Genomic DNA, 17,840 nt, shown 5'->3' on the forward strand with positions numbered 1-17,840 from the left:
CGTATTTGCCTTTGTAAGTACAAAGGAGCAAATACGATTCTATTCCTCTGATGAGCGGTAGCGCAGCCGTTCCTCTGATACCGCCGATTGTAAACTTGTACGTAATGAAAATTGCACGTATGAAACCAAACTTAGTGTCATTAGAAAAAAGTGTAAAGTTGAGGGGTTTTGAAGGGCCCTTCAGAAGTCGGGGCCCAGGGCACGCGCCCGCCGTTAAATTCGCCTCTGGTTGTAAGGTATGTTGGTGTCTAACAGCTTCTGGGATTTCTCCCATCTCCGCGGGTGTGCGTTGTATCGGGTCAGAGATTTGAAGGTGTGTTGGGTCATGTGCAGTATATTGTGTTGTGCCCTTTGTTCTTCCGGTCTATTAGCAGCGAAGACCCTAGTGGGACCCGACGTTACCACACCATGCCACGGGGAGGCTGACTGAGTGCACCACTGATGCTAGAGTACTCTGGTGGGTCCTGCCACCTACTCTCCTGGGATTTCAGTGGCTAAGAAAATTTTAGAATGAAATGATCGCTGTTTCTTGATTCTTGAGCAACGGTTGTAATTTTAACAGTTAGTATGTATTATTATTATTATCTGTTTATTTCTTTCGAGACACCCATAAATTTGTAATTGTCGACCTTAGTTGTAGACGTCACCTATAATATGACGAGGCACTTGGCCCCCATTCAGGCGTCACGTATTAGACGACGAGGCACTGGGTCCATATGTAGGCGTCACCTATTAGATGACGAGGCACGTGGCCCCTACGTAATTAAAATTGCACGTATGAAACTAAACTTGGTGTCATTAGAAAAAAGTGTAAAGTTGGGGTTTTGAGAGGCCCTTCAGAAGATGGGGCCCAGGGCGCGCGCCCGCTGTTAAATCCGCCTCTGTTCGGGAGGCAACTAGAGGGAGTAATACTCTTGATTTGATTATCAGTAGTGATTCTTCATGCATTAAGAATCTGCAGATAAATGAACACCTAGGTGTCAGTGATCACAGGGTTCTGAAGTGGGAGTTACTCAAAGAGGTAACTACCATTAGGGGTAAAGGGAAGGGGTATTGCTTTCGTAAAGGCTACTACGATGGACTGAGACAGTATTCAAATTCTATACAGTGGGATCAACTAATGATGTTACCAACAGCAAATTAAAAATGGGAAGCATTCAAAGAACTTATCTTGGCAGCTACTAGGCTTTACATACCATCTAAGAAATATAATTAGATAATTATATAAACTAATTATATAACCATATAATTAGGCCTAAATGGATGTCAGATGAACTAATGAGGCATATGGCAGAGAAGAAGAATGCAAGGGATACATACAAATTAACACATGACACAGAAGCCTATGATAGATACAAGTTGATCTGTAACCAAGTTACAAAGGAGGTTAGGCAGGTGAAGGCAGATTACGAGAGATCCTTGGCGAGAGATGCGAAGAAAAACAGCAAAGAGTTCTTTACTTATGTAAACTCTAGAAGGAAGGGGATGAATCAGATTGGTCCACTTGATATCGATGGGTCAACTGTTGATGACCCTGCTCAGGTAGCTAACAAACTAAATGAATATTTTGCATCGACATTCACACATGAGGACTTATTCAGCGAGCGGAATGCTAGAGGTGTATTCAACTCTAGCAGTAAGCTAAAGAATCTTGTAATAACTGAGAGTAAAGTGGAGGAGAAATTGTTGAAGATAAACACAAGAAAGGCACCTGGGGTGGATGGGATCTATCCAGTTATATTAAAGGAGGCAGCAAAGGAAGTAAGCAAACCCTTAGCCATAATTATGAGAGCTTCCTTGGACTCAGGGGAGGTACCCATGGACTGGAGATGTGCAAACGTGACCCCAATTCACAATGGAGGATCAAAGGCTGACACAAGTAATTATAGACCTGTGAGTTTAACTTCTGTTCCTGGAAAATTAATGGAGGCACTGGTTAAAGAAGCACTGCAGGATCATCTAGACAAGACTTCAGTTATAGCTCGGACACAGCATGATTTTGTTAAGGGGCAGTCTTGCCTGACCAATTTGATTGGATACTATGATGCAGTCACAAAGGAACTGGATGCAGGGAATAACTTTGATATTATATACTTGGATCTTAGAAAGGCTTTTGATACTGTTGCACATGGAAGACTGCTGCACAAATTGGAGCAGTGTGGCATTGGAGGCAAATTGCTGCTATGGATAAAGGGGTGGTTGAGGGGGAGAGGACAGAGAGTGGTAATTAATGGACACTGCTCATCATGGACTAATGTTATTAGTGGAGTCCCTCAGGGTTCAGTATTGGGTCCTTTATTGTTTTCTGTATTTATAAATGATATTGATGATGGTATATCGGGATTAATGTCCAAGTTTGCAGACGATATGAAGGTTGGCAGGATTGTCAAGGACACTTCTGACACTATGCTGCTGCAACAGGATCTGGAAAGGTTGAGCAGATAGGCTGAGAGGTGGCAAATGAAGTTTAACATTGACAAATGTAAAGTACTACATATGGGAAACAGCAACCGCAGAGCAACGTATCAACTCGGTGTGGTACTACACTGACAGTGGTAGAGAATGAAAGGGACCTGGGGGTGGTTGTGCAGGCAGATATGAAGTTTTCTGAGCAGTGCAGACGGGCTGCAAGAGTAGCTCATGGTGTATTGTCAATGATATATAGGAATTTTTCTAGCAGGGATAAGGAGGTGATTATTCCCTTGTATAAGGCAATGGTCAGGCCACACCTAGAGTACTGTATACAGGCCTGGAGGCCTCATTTCAAGAAGGACGTAGAGCTGCTGGAATGAGTACAGAGAAGGGCAACAAGATTAGTGAATGGAACAAAGGGGTGCTCTTCCAAAGAAAGATCCTTACAAATTACAAGAAAGCAAATTACAGTGTCTGGAGACTAGGCAACAGCGAGGTGATCTGATAGAGGTGTACAAAGCCTTGAATGGTTTCAGCATGCTCAATGCTGATGGGATTCTTCCACTTATCAGAATAATCACCTGAGAGGGCATAAATTCAAATTGAGGAAAGACAGATGTAGGATAGATGTGCGGAAATTTGCCTTTAGCTAGCGGGTGGTTGGTAGGTGGAACAGACTTCCATCCCTTGTCGTGGAAGTTGATAGCCTAAATAAGTTTAAGGCTCAGCTGGACAGGTATTTCGAACGAACAGAGGGGTGAAGTGGAAGTGGTTATTTTTTATTTATTTATTTTACTTTATTTTTTTTTTTTTGGCTGATGCTGCATAAGCTTGCTTTCTTGCATCAAATGCCTCTACTAATGCTAATGCTACACTCTGTACTGTAGCTAGAGCTTTTGCCACCCAGGGTGGTCTCTGAGTTTGCTATCCCTCTCAATACACACCAAAATACTACAAAAAGTCAAAATGATGTATAGGGAAATAAATTAAAACACTATGTTTATTTTTGAAGTAAAACTTTAATTCCAATATTCTAAATTTATTTTTCTTGCTTTTCTGTTAGCAAAATCATCAATGACATTGTCGAAGTCTATTTCATCACTCAGTTGCTGTTCTTTAGATCATCGAAAAATAAACCTGTTTCTCACGTGAAAAGTGCCACCCAGGGTGGACCGCCCCCCTCTAGCTACACCACTGACTACACTCCTAATGATAGTGTACAAGCAAGTGTACATGCACCACCTGTTTTTGGTTTTAGTAACCCTGACAGACCCATGTATTTGTTTGTCCCACAAGCAAATACATGGGTTTGTCACTACAACCCACCTAACTGCCTTGATAGCATCAGTAAATATGTTATACTGTGAAATGAATTTGGTTGCTCACCTACCTATAACATTTTTTTATTACATAACTAAATATGCATTTGATGTCTTTGAGGAATTGTACTCATAACGAATATTAACAGAACTGCATTCATTAAACTTTGTTTATAACAGCTAATTGCTTTTGATAAATCTGAATTTTGTTCTGTATTTTTCATTACCTTTTGATACTGTCATTTGGCTTTATGTTGCTGTTTTATCTTAACTACTGTTACTTCCAGAAGGTAATGTATTGCAATCCTCCATATTTAATTAAGACTAAAAAACCTGGACAAATTTGATTATATGTAACTTCACAGTAATGCCTCCACAATATGAAATAAGTACTAAGTAACAAATCCATTTTACTCACACCTACCTACAAAAAGAGGCTATGCCCTTCATGTAAAATAACTTTTTTTTTAGCTTTTCATAACTTGAGTATTTTGCACTGAGTATAACTACAAGAGGTAATTAATCAACCCTAAGAAAGTGTAAAAGGTATAGGTACAAGATTCTATGGGAGAGTTTTTTTTGTTGTTTTTTTTCTTGTATTGTATTCATCCTGAAGTTCAATACACTTATTATATTTAATCTGCAAAGTTTAATCCTTCATAAACAAATTCTTTCAGTTAGACATTAAATCAGACTTCCACAACTGCTTTTAACTCTTCATTATCTTTAAAATGAGTTTCAGAAAAATGCGGCTTGAGGTTCTCAAACAAATAATGGTATGGTCACCACCTGGTGTCAGTTCTGGGCTATATCAGTTGGGGGGGTGGGTTAATTGTTCAAATTCACATTCGTGAAATTTAGCCTGTGCAACCCTAGCTTTTTGTGTGGGTGCATTGGTATGAAGCAGCAAAACCTAGTGACCCAACTTTCCTTGTCTTTTTTACCCATATATCACCTTTTAACTTTGGCATAAGGCTGCTGCCATGGTATTTCCCTGTTATTGTGGATTCAGGTGCAAGGTAATCAATTAACAACAGTTTTTTGTGTCCCAGAAAATTGAGGTCAGTACTTTTTCAGCTGATGGTTGAGTTCAAAAGTTTTTCTGTGTTGGAGGTACTTTGTCTTTAGCATTAGCATTGACACATGATGCCAGAAAGCAAGCTTATATATCATCAGCCAAAAAAAAAACACACACCCTTCTCATTTCACCCATCCACTTGCTCCAGATGTTTGTCTAGTTCTGCCTTGAATCTATTTAAGCTATCAACTTTTATGACAGATAGAAGTTTATTCCAGCAATCAACCACCCGCTGGCTAAAGGCAAACTTCCACACATCTATCCTTCAACTGTCTTTCCTCAATTTGAATTTATGCCCTCTCAGGCGATTATTCAGAGCAAGAGGAAGAATCCCATCAGCACTGAGCATGCTCAAACCATTCAAAGCTTTATACACCTCAATCAGATCACCTCACAGGTGCCTAGTCTCCAGACACTAATTCACAAAACTTAAGCCTTTCTTCGTAAGAACAACCCTTTGTTCCATTCACTAATTTTGTTGTCCTTCTCTGTACTCGTTCCAACAGCTCTACATCCTTCTTAAAATGTGGCCTGAAGATGTGGCCTGACCATTGCCTTATACAGGGGGATAATCACCTCCTTATCCCTGCTAGAAAAATTCCTGTATATCATTGATAAGACACCATTAGCTACTCTTGCAGACCATCTGCACTGCTCAGAAAACTTCATATCTGCCTGCACAATTACCCCCAAGTCCCTTTCATTCTCTACCACTGTCAGTGTAATACCATAGAGTTGATACATTGCTCTGGGGTTGCTGTTTCCCATGTGTAGTACTTTACATTTGTCAATGTTAAACTTCAGTTGCCACCTCTCAGCCCACTGCTCAACTTTTATAGATCCTGCTGCAACCCTGCTGATCTTCGTATCGTCTGCAAACTTGGACATTAAGCCTGATATACCATCATCAGTATCATTAATAAATACAGAAAACAACAACAGACCCAACACTGAACCCTGGGGGACTCCACTAATAACATTAGTCCACGAAGAGCAGTGTCCATTGATTACCACACTCTGTCTTCCACTGAATGCATTCTAGTTTGGATTCAGAATCATAAAAATGTATCCAAGTTTAATTACCATTCACCAAACAGGATAAAAATCTATCTGGATTGGCAAGGATTAATTTTAAATTCTATTTTAATGACTCCTCTTTCTGATGTTTTTCATGAATGGATAAGTTTCTGGAATCCCACCTTGCACAAACTTTGGATATTTCCAAATGCTGCTCGTGTATTATTGTTAAAAGGCTTAGGAAATGTTAAGTACTTTTTCATGTTCATCATTGAAGAAAAATTTAAAAAATTTTTTTTTTCTTCAATGATGGCAGTTGTTTCAGAATTGACTACTTCGAATGGCTGACCAGACCTTGGATCATCCTCAACAGACTCCCATCCTCTTTTGAACTCTGCTGACTATTTTTTAAAAATAGCATAATTGGATGGTACTTCCCCAAATTATATTTTAGAAAACTGCATAAGACATTGACATATAATCTTTTCATGTTATTTTATAAGACATTAGGCTATGAAAACAACCTATTGTATAATTTATTAATACATTTTATGTACATGTAACTTAATTGTGTCTCATCTCTGTCAGGAACAATAATTTATTTTTCCAATGAGCAAATATTGGAGAAGCATTTTGCTGAATACTTCTTCAGGGAACTGTTAAGTTATGCTTAATTGGAAATTTTGCCTGATTTAACTGAGATCAGATGTAAATTTAGTATGTAATTAAAATAACATAACTAAAACAGAGCAATTACTGGCATCACATTTATAATAAATAACTTCACATTTTCCAAATTTATATGAAGCACAGTTTGAATAACAGTAGCTGTCAGTCATTTAGATCAGGGCTCCCACTCCTGGGTTTTTCCACCCAGATCTGGGTTTTTTGATTGTCATCTGGGTTGATAGGTTTTTTTTCACAAAAATATCTCATTATCTGGGTTTTTTTGGTAATTTTTAATTTTAAGTCAAAATTTATTTTTATTTCTTGTAAATACAATAAAATTTAACACATTTAATAACAGTTTACAATTTTCTTAATTTTATATTCTAACAATACTGATCATAATTTGTAAGTGCTTGTACAAAATACTACAAATGTAAAAGGATTTCAAAGTTTTCGCAGGGTTCTACACTATGAAATTACGCTTACATGTTCATGCATACATGTTCATGTTACTAACATGCACAGCCTATTGAGCAGGCGGAAGGCGGTCTTTACTGCACAGTCTTTCATGATCGTTTGTGGTATTATTGCATTATTTGGTGTGATTTTTACATTTATGCGTGTACTACATACAGTGATATAATAAATTTAAATTGTAGTGACTATTTCTATTTTATGTTAATGGGTTAGTGATTTATTTTTTATTTTATAGAACATTTTAAATAAGATAATTGCTAATTAGCCATACCCACAAATTGCCCACAATGTCTGAAACTTGTTCCCCACAGAGAAAGATGAGTAAACGGTGGTATACTCAAAATTTTAGAAATGAAAGGTTTGAAGATCCGGAATTAAAGATTGGTTGAAAGAAGACAGTAATGAAAAAGGTGCGTCTTACTGTATTTGTTGTGAAATGAAATTAAAGAATGCCAATAAATCGATGTTACTAGTGCATAAAAATACAGTTAAAAAAAAAAAAAAAGTGCAGATATTGCTAAGACAAGTTCAACGTTAGACACGTTCTTCACAAAACGTAAACCTACGGAGAATGAAGAAGTAGCAAAGGCAGAGTTAACAATTGCTGCACTCATTTCTGAGCATAATATTCCATTTGCGCAATGTGATCACCTTATAGAAGCATGTAAGAAAGCATTTCATGATAGCAATATTGCAAAACAAGTTCAGATGAAGGCGACTAAAGTCTCTTATCTTATACAAGATGGCATAGCCTATCATGAAAATATATACATTTCTAACATATGCAGAAACAACAAGTTTTCAATGATAATAGATGAAAGTACAGATTTATCTTCATCGCAAGTTCTAGCTGTTATTTGTTAGATATTTTGATATTCAAAAACTTGATGTTGTAGATGTGTTACTTGACACTGTTTGTGTCGAAAATGGTACTTCAGAAGGGCTTTATCAAGCTGTAAAAGATCTTTTCATAGAAAAAAGCATTCAAATAAGTAATCTCGTTGGCTCTGGAAGTGATAATTGTGCCACTATGATGGGTACTAAGAGTGGGTTCCAGTCATTGCTAAAAAAGTATGTACCATCAGTATTTATAATGGCATGTGTTTGCCATTCTTTTGCATTATGTGCTAGTCATTCAGTCAAGGTACTGCCATCATATCTAGAAATATTTATAAAAGATATCTCTTGTTATTTTTCCCGTAGTAGTAAAAGATTAAACGAGTTCAAAATGATTCAAGATGTTGTAGATACTGCTAAGCATAAAATCCCCAAATTAGCACAAACACGTTGGTTATCCCATGGCAATGTAATAAAAATTATTATTGAGCAGTGGGATGCGTTAGTTCTTTATTTTCAGTCTCAATCAAAAATTGACAAAATCGATGGTGCAGGAAATATTTACAATACTATGATCACCAAAGGAACTAAGCATATGTTGTTGTTTTTAGGATATGTACTGGAGAAAATAAACTGCCTGAATATTGAATTTCAATCTGAGCATTTCAGATTGCACTTACTTCATTCAATGGTTTCAATTGAGTATAAAAATATTCTTAGTTTTTTCATAAAAGAAGAAGTCATTACTTCGTGCAAGCTGGTTGAAATTGATCCAAGCAATACAATAAATCATAAGCCTCTGAATAAAATATATTTGGGAGGCTGTTGTATGGCCTTATTAAATTCAACACCACTTGGTGACAGTGAAAGCAGGTTTAAAAATGATTGCTTAAAATTTCTTGTTGAACTTTGTATGGAAATCAGAAAAAAAGATTTCCTCTAAATGATGATGGAATTATCGCCAGTCTCAATGTTCTTGACCCAGCAGTGATACATGATCGTGCCAATTCGCCATCCTCCATTTTCCATTTAGCAATGCAGTTCCCTCACCTTGTTTCTGAAGACAAACTAGATCTTCTAGATGATGAATGGAGATCACTTCGTTTAAATCAAGATTTAGATTTCTCTTATAAAACCATCCCTGAGTTATGGTATCTGTTACGTAATGTAAAAGATGGCTTTAATAATTCTAAATATGAGATTTTATCTTACTTTATGACCAGTCTAGCTATTTTACCTCACTCTTCGGCAAGAGTAGAAAGAATCTTCTCCCAAGTAAACCATATAAAAACAAAAGCCACAAACTCCCTTAAACCAGAAACTGTGAAAAATCGACTAATGGCAAAACAGGTGATAAATAGATGTAATCAAAATTCCTATACATGGAAACCTAAATTAGAATTGGTAAAAGACGTCATACAAGGAACTTGTCATAAAAGATACGAAGAATGTTTGAAAAAAATGAAAGAACTTCAAAAAATAAATGTGGAGGGAACTGAATGGGATGAAAATTCTGATTACAATTAAATAAAAGATATTTTTGCATGGTAAGTTTTATCTTATTTGTGTTGCTATACTGTATGATGAAAACTAGGTTTTTTTTGGGTTTATTTAAGTTGCAATCTAAGTTTTTTTTAAAATTTGTGAGTGGGAGCCCTGATTTAGATGCAACTAATGAGAGACATCACATAGTTTGATTTGCATTGGGAAACTCATTTCTCCTTATAATTAGTGCAGTTCCTCAAAATTGTTCTAGCTTGGTCCTAGGAACAATGGAAATGTACTGTTAATTAATTATAATTAATTTAGAACAACAGCCAAAGCAACAAACATCCAGTGAAATGTGGGACTTAGAATATGTATAGGTTTTTTTTTTAATTGACTGAAATCATGTTATTTTATAATCTTGTATGGTGTGCCAAAGTAGAATTTCATGAGATATTTGCTACTATCACTCTATAGTGAGTTTTTAATAACAGTTGTTCTGAAAGAGAAACACATGTGTTAATGTAACATCATGCATTACTTTTAGAAGACAAAAGTAAATTACCAAAAATAGAATTACCAAGTGTTGTTCCTTTCCATCCTTGTGGTGCCCTAGGTTTATAAGGATCAGCACTATATAGAAAAGGTTTAAACGTTGGTGCAGGAAATGTAGATGATGGTGGAGCATCCACAACTGATAATGGGGGGAGTAGAGGTAATGGTTCGGAGCGCTGCATTTCATCTTCATTATTTATAACCTTGTTTTCTGCAGCTCGAATAACAGTTTCTGCCACTTGATCTGGATGTACATCAATAAAGGCACCAGCACAGCTACCAAATGGAGATTCCATTGCTGCTTGCCAAGGCGATTTTAATAATTGGACCCGCTGATACTGCATGGGCTCTGGCTGGATTGGTGGTTCTGGTGTACCCCCAGTATATCTCTCATTTAGAAGTGCTTTAACCTTTTCTTCATCCACTACCCACTCTTCAGATTTCTTTTTTCGTTTAGCAAATAGTTGTGCACCTTTTCCTTTAGGAGAATTAAGGTCTCGAACAAGGTCAAGACAAATGTCTGGGCTAATGGTATTATGTTCATTAATTGGTACACCTTCCTGACGCAACTTTTTCATATCTTGTAAATGTCGTGGATCAAGTATCAGTTTCAATTTTGGTGGTCCCTTGCTCACCCGAATATAAGGCACAGTAGAAGGATCAGGTGTTGGTGGCTCAATTCCTAAATCATCAGCATTTGTGAATCTTTTTTCCTTTCCATATGAAGATTCAGAAGCTGAAAAAAAACCAAATGCTATTACTTGCCTAGTTTTATGAAACTGACATTTAGATATTTTACAACTAAACTAGTTACCAAGTAACATTAACAGAGTTTTGTGTGTCAAGAATTTAGCTCTTGTCACCCAGGCTAATGATTTTCAGACCATTGAAAATGCCTTGACTCAAACCTTAATCAACGTTGGCAAGTACTACTACAAGATTGTTTTACAAAAAAAGTCCACACTAAATGAAACTCGTCTTGTTCCACCATAAAAGCAAGGATGCCAAAAGGCATCCTTGATATTTGGATGATATTTGGAATATCATCTGGCTTAATTTTCATAAATACCCAGTTTAGGTGTCATGATGGAGTGCATCCTTATCTTTAGAAAACAAAAAAACTAAACTCAAAGTTAGAACACAAAACAACATCCTTCAAAGGCTAACATCAGATAAGTGGGGACCAACCAACACACACACACACACACACAAAGGACAACAGCCTTAGCCTTATATTTCTTGACTGTAGAGTACTCCAACCTTGTGTGGATGAGATGCTGTCATGCAAAAAATTAGATCCTACTAAACAAAACTTGAAGACTAGTGACAGAATGCCTTGAACCCATGTACCATTACTTGTGGTGGGTGTTGTCCCTCCCTCTATCTGAAGAAACATTAACAATATGAAAGAATCAAACAGCAGCTTGATCCCTTATATCCACTGTAGGATATTAGGGACCATGCCATCTCCCATCCCACAGGAGCTTCCTACATGAGACAACAACACTTTCCTTCTTCCTGATATTACTAGATTAAGACTCCATCAAGATGCTATTGCCAGACAACAACCCAGCAGACCTATCATCCTCTGACTATCCAAGGCACTTCCACCTGGAGTCGATTTAGACTGGACCATGTGGATATGCTTGAACAGATAAATCTGGACTGCTGGGGTTACTCATATAGTTCTCTAGAAAGTAACTGCAGTACTATCCAAACTATGGAACATCGTTGGACTGTCCTTTGCCCGAAAAAAAGTCCACCATGCTCAACAGAGAATCTTGCTTCATTTTCTGACAATGCTGCACAACATGCATGCTAATGGACAAATATTTAACATATAAAATATATAAACTCTTTAGATTGAGCTGATTTATATATATTTACCTGTTTATATATAGATACTGTTTTATAATTCAAAAGCCTGTGATATTGAATTTTTTTATGTTTCATTTACATGTAGTTAACTACATTACTGCACTGTCTTTTCTATCTGTTTCAAAATAAAGAAAATGATTGATAAATAGTTGGCTATCTCAAAGAATGAACAAAGAGTCAGTGACTTTGAATGTAGGCACTTTCACTTATTCTTCAATACTTAATTAATTTAAAGAATAAAAGTACTGAGCTTGTGTAGTACGGTCAAAATCAGTTTATTTTCACCTCTCATTCCACAACTGAAAATCACAGACATTTTGCAAGTGAATTTCAGCCACCACTTCTTTGGAGTGAAAAACAGATTTCCTCAGTCTGTAGTCTACTCATCTAAGGGACATTTGTATGTAGTTCAGTAAGGCTGAGGAAAGATATAATAATTATGAAGATTTGCATTATATGAAATTTCTGTAGGGTTACCAAATATCCACAGATAAAAAATGCTAGGTACTAAAACCAGAGATATAACTGTACCACCATAGGCATTACAATTGCAAATCAAAAAGGAACTCTGAACTGAGAAAGATTTATCAATTCTTTTGAATATTTATTTTGCACTTCAAATCACTGGGCCTCTGTAAGTCCCCAGCAAGAAGGCTTGGGCCAGTGATTTATTTGTTTCTTTGGTGAAAAAAAAAAAAAAAAAAAAACAGTATGCTTTTTATCTGATACAAGATAATACATACAATAAGCAATGAATACATCCACAAAAAATCAACAGCAATTAAAAAATTATAATAAATATTACTACGGGGCTTCACCGCCCCTGCTCGCTCTGCTTGCTTCTTTTGATAAAGTAAAATAAAATACAGAAGTTTTCGACACTGTGTGTGTGTGTGTGTGTCTCTTCCTCTGCTATGAATACATAAATACCTTACATATGGAAATCAAGCATGGTACCGCGTGGTCATGTTAGATAAACATAGCGTGTGACCACACTTAAACAGAAGCTTGTTTTACCACCGAAAACAAGCTTCTGTTACATATTTTAGTATTTGTTACGTATTACCACGTAATCCGCATCTCTCTTCTATTAACTGAATAAATATCACTAGGAAGAAAATTGTTTTAATGTATAGAAAGATATATATCAATTTGCTCATAATGTAAAAGTGAAATAAAAATATATCTCAGTAATACTCAAATATCAGAAAAACTGCTTAAGTTGCTTTTGGAAGGAGTAAAAAATTCCGTCTTAAAGTTTATACACTGAATTGGCTTTGCATTAGTAACACCTGCCTAATACCTTGTAGGGCCACTTTTTGCACATAAGACAGCCTGTACATGGCAAGGGTGTTGTGGGGTGTCCTGCATAGTGCTACCCATGCATTGCACAATGTGTCCAGTAATGCTTGCACATTGTCACATGGATGGTAGTAGCAGCATCAGATATCCTTTTCCAGTAGGTCCCAAACATGCTCAATTGGCTTGAGATCAGGTGAGTTGGGTGGCCATGTTCTTAAAACCAGTTAGCACCCTGCTGGGCCTTGTGGCATAGACATTGTCCCTATAGAAAGGTAGGTGTTCCCATTGAACCGTTGATTAACAGTGATCAGAGAACCCTGTGCATGCCGTGAAAATAGTCCCCAAACCATAACACCACTGCTTCAGCCTGCCACAAACACCAACAGTGCATCCAGGTGCCATGGCTTCATGTTTCTTTTTCCAAATGCAGTTATGCCCATCAGTATGATAGAGTTGGAAACATGATTCATCAGACCAGGTGCTGACGTGCCCATGTGAAGCATAGTTTCTTGTCTTACTGTGATTTTGGATACCCACGATAGCCGTCAACTATCATAACCTATATGAACTAATGACTAGTACATACATCAATCAGACCATGATACAACAGACATCAATCTCACGTGTGACCTTTGGCTGGTTGTTTGACTGCTGTTGAGCCAGTCACAGACCTGTGACAGCACAGAATTAAAGCTCTTAACCATGTTGGCTGTTGTTCAGATAGTGGTACATGCATGTCTTCCTCCCCACAATCATTCCATATTCAAAGTTGGAAAGATCTCATTGCCGACCTATTCTTACTCACCCTCAAAAACTGATCGCTTCATGTGTAAACTATAGCCTTATATCAGTTGTTCCTGACTTTGAATCTTCACCAGCATAACAAACTAGTCCATTCCTACACAAGGAGATGTTGCTAATGCAAAGCCAACTCAGCGTATTGTATTCTTAGTTGCTTTGGCACTTAACATGCACATAGAAGTGAAAGAAGTAATAAAAATTTTAACTACTGATATTTTGCATTGCCCTATACAGCAACTCCCCGACTTACGTAACACTCGACTTACACAAATTCGACTTTATGTAATGTTATTGCCGGGCAGTGCAAACTAAAAAAATATGGAAATGTATTTTGCATCTGTAGGGATAAATGGAGGTATTGTGAAAATATCGTAATGTGAACCGAATAACATTTTTTTTTTTTTTTTTTTGTAATTCGTTCCAAATTCTTGGAAGTTGAAAATTTCACTATATTACTAAGCTATTTATCTCTCTAAAAGGTCATATTTATAATGTAAATTGCACTACACTTTCGTCGTTATCATATGTTCCCATTGTAAGAATAAATTTTGAACACCTTTGTGATATTTTTATAAAGCACTTTCTGGAGGTCACAAACAAAAAACAATAAAAACAATTTGCATTTTCCAGTTTATTGAGCTTTTCTCTTAACATAATCTATTATAAATGGATATTAAACTCAATCTTATTGCATTTGCGATAATCGCGATAACTGGAATTTTGTGGGACTTTACGTTACTGTATTAAGGTGAAATGAGTTCCCCTATACTGAAATCTTCAATCCTATAAAAAACAAATTTTCAGAAACTTCTCTTCATTACTTTTACATATTGTAATAATGAAGAGAAACGGACCAACGGAAAGTGCAAGTGGTGGCAGTGCTAGGAAACCAAAGAAAATTGATTTAGAAATGAAAATGAAAATGATTAAGAAGTACGAAGAAGGTTAAAGTTTGTCATCTATTGCAAGGGAATTAGGTCTCACTGCTTCAACAGTGAATACTATTTTAGAGGGGGGTGCACATATATAAATGAACATTACTTTTGTAAAGGTGACAACGGTGGACTCAGACTTTAAATTCTGTACAGTGGGATCAACAGATGTGTTACCAATGATGAATTCGAAATGAGAAGCCAGATGAATTAATGAGGCTCGTGGCATAGAGGAAGAATGTATGGGATGCATATAAAGTATCAGGTGAAACAGGGGCCTATGGCAGGTAAAAACTAGTCTGTAATCAAGTCACAAAGAAGGTTAGGCAGGCAAAGGCAGATTATGAGAAATCTTTGGCAAAGGATGCAAAGAAAAACAGCAAAGAGTTCTTTACTTATGTAAACTCTAGAAGGAAAGGGATGAATCAGATTGGACCATTTAACATAGATAGATTCACTATTGATGATCATGCTTAGGTAGCTGACAAACTGAAAGAGTATTTTGCATCTACATTCACACGAGGAATCATTCAAAGAGGGGAGTGCCAGAAGTTTATCAAGTGCTAATAGGGAGCTAAGTGATTTTGTAATAACTGAGAGCAATGTGGAGGAGATATTGTTGAAGATAAACATGAAAAGGGCACATGAGGTGGATGGGATCTATCCAGTTATAGGAGGCAGCAAAGGAAATAAGCAAACCCTTAGCCATAATTATGAGAGCTTCCTTGGACTCAGGGGCGGGGGGGGGGGGGTCCCCATGGATTGGAGGTGTGCAAATGTATCACCAATTCACAAAGCGGGTTCAAAAGGTGACACAAATAACTACAGACCTGTTAGTTTAACTTGTGTTGCAGGGAAAATAATGGAATCACTGGTTAAAGAAGCATTGCAGGATCATCTAGACAAGACTGCAGTAATACTTAAGACACAGAATGGTTTTGTTAAAGGGAGGCCTTGTCTCACCAATTTGATTGGATACTATGATGTAAGCACAAAGGAACTGAATCCCAAAAATAATTTTTATATCATATACTTGGATTTCAGGAAAGCTTTTGATACTGTTGCACATGGAAGACTGCTGTACAAATTGGAGATCTATGGCATTACGGGTAAGTTGCTACAATGGATAAAGGAATGGTTGAGTGGGAGACGACAGAGAGTTCTAATCAATGGACACTGCTCTTTGTGAACTAATGTTATTAGTGGAGTCCCTCAGGGTTCAGTGTTGGGTCCATTGTTGTTTTCTGTATTTATAAATGATATTGATGATGGTATATCAGGCTTAATGTCCAAGTTTGCAGACGATGCAAAGTTTGGCAGGGTTGTTAATGAAACTAATGACATTACACTGCTGCAACAGGATCTAGAAAAGTTGAGCAGATGGGCTGAGAGGTGGCAAATGTAAAGTACTCCATATGGGAAGCAGTAACCTCAGAGTACCGTATTAACGCTGTGTTATTACACTGACAGTGGTAGAGAATGCAAAGGACCTGGGGGTAATTGTGCAGGCAGATATGAAGTTTTCTGAGCAGTGCAGACGAGCTGCCAAGGCAGGTCATGGAGTCTTGTCAATGATATATAGGAATTTTGTTAGCAGGGACAGGGAGGTGATTATCCCATTATAAAAGGCAATGGTCAGGCCAAACCTAGATTACTGTGTACAGGTTTGGAGGCTTCATTTTAGGAAGGATGTAGAGTTGCTAGAATGAGTACAAAGAAGGGCAATAAGAATGGAGAGGGGAACAAAGGGGTGCTCTTACCAAGAAAGGCTTAAGTTCTGCAAATTGCAGTGCCTGGAGAGAGCAGGCACCTGTGAGGTGATCTGATTGAGGTGTATAAGGCCTTGAATAGGTTGAGCAAGCTGAATGCTGATGGGATCCTTCCTCTTGCTCAGACTAAGAATCTGAGGGGGCACAGTTTTAGCATTAGTAGAGGCATATGATGCAAGAAAGCAAGCTTATGCAGCATCAGCCAAAAAAAAAAAAAACACTTACATTGCATGTCTCCGTTCATTCGAAATACCTGTCCAGCTGAGCCTTAAATTTATTTAGGCTATCAACTTCCACAAGGGATGGAAGTCTGTTCCACCACCCAACTACCCGCTAGCTAAAAACAAATTTACGCACATCTATTCTACATCTGTCTTTCCTCAATCTGAATTTATGCCTTCTCAGGTGATTATTCTGAGCAAGAGAAAGAATCCCGTCGGCATTGAGCATGCTCAAACCATTCAAGACTTTATACACCTCTATCAGATCACCTTGCCAGTGCCTAGTCTCCAGACACTGTAATTTGCAAAATTTAAGCCTTTCTTCGTAAGAGCAGCTCTTTGTTCCATTCACTAATCTAGTTGCCCTTCTCTGTACTCGTTCCAGCAGCTCTACATCCTACTTGAAATGAGTCCTGCAGACCTGTATACAGTACTCAAGGTGTGGCCTGACCATTGCCTTATACAAGGGAATAATCACCTCCTTATCCCTGCTAGAAAAATTCCTGTATATCATTGACAAGACACCATGAACTACAATTGCAGCCCATCTGCACTGCTCAGAGAACTTCATATCTGCCTGCTCAATTACCCCCAGGTCCTTTTCATTCTCTACCACTGTCAGTGTAGTACCACAGAGTTGATACATTGCTCTGGGGTTGCTGTGTCCCATAGGTAGTACGTTAAATTTGTCAATGTTAAACCTACATTTGCCACCTCTCAGCCCACCTTCTCAACATTTCCAGGTCCTGTTGCAGCAGCATAGCATCAGTAGTGTCCTTAACAACCCTGCCAACCTTTATATCATCTGCAAACTTGGACATTAAGCTTGATATACCATCATCAATATCATTTATAAATACAGAAAACAATAATGGACCCAACACTGAACCCTGAGGGATCACTTATAACATTAGTCCACGATGAGCAGTGTCCATTGATTACCACTCTCTGTCTTCTCCCTCTCAACCATCCCTTTATCAATAGCAGCAATTTGCCTCCAATGCCACACTGCTCCAATTTGTGCAGCAGTATCAAAAGCCTTTCTAAGATCCAAATATATAATATCAAAGTTATTCCTTGAATCCAGT

At 37.5% G+C, this 17,840-nt stretch overlaps 1 protein-coding gene across 3 annotated transcripts in view; it reads right to left on the reverse strand.

The window, feature by feature from the left end:
• LOC150081700 (uncharacterized) overlaps positions 1–17,840 on the reverse strand; it is a 222,580-nt gene that overhangs the window by 18,325 nt on the left and 186,415 nt on the right. Inside the window, exon 8 of one of the 3 annotated variants that reach the window (XM_090378814.1) lies at positions 9,860–10,585. The exons of 1 other annotated variant lie outside the window; for it this stretch is intronic. In XM_090378814.1, coding sequence (XP_090234940.1) covers positions 9,860–10,585 — 726 coding nt within the window. The remainder of the gene's footprint in view (positions 1–9,859; positions 10,586–17,840) is intronic. One more of the 3 variants, XM_090378815.1, reaches the window with a different exon arrangement.

Source organism: Mastigoproctus giganteus, chromosome 8 (genome assembly GCF_048544385.1).
Source record: "Mastigoproctus giganteus isolate SK-2022 chromosome 8, ASM4854438v1, whole genome shotgun sequence".
NCBI classification, from domain to species: domain Eukaryota; kingdom Metazoa; phylum Arthropoda; class Arachnida; order Uropygi; family Thelyphonidae; genus Mastigoproctus; species Mastigoproctus giganteus.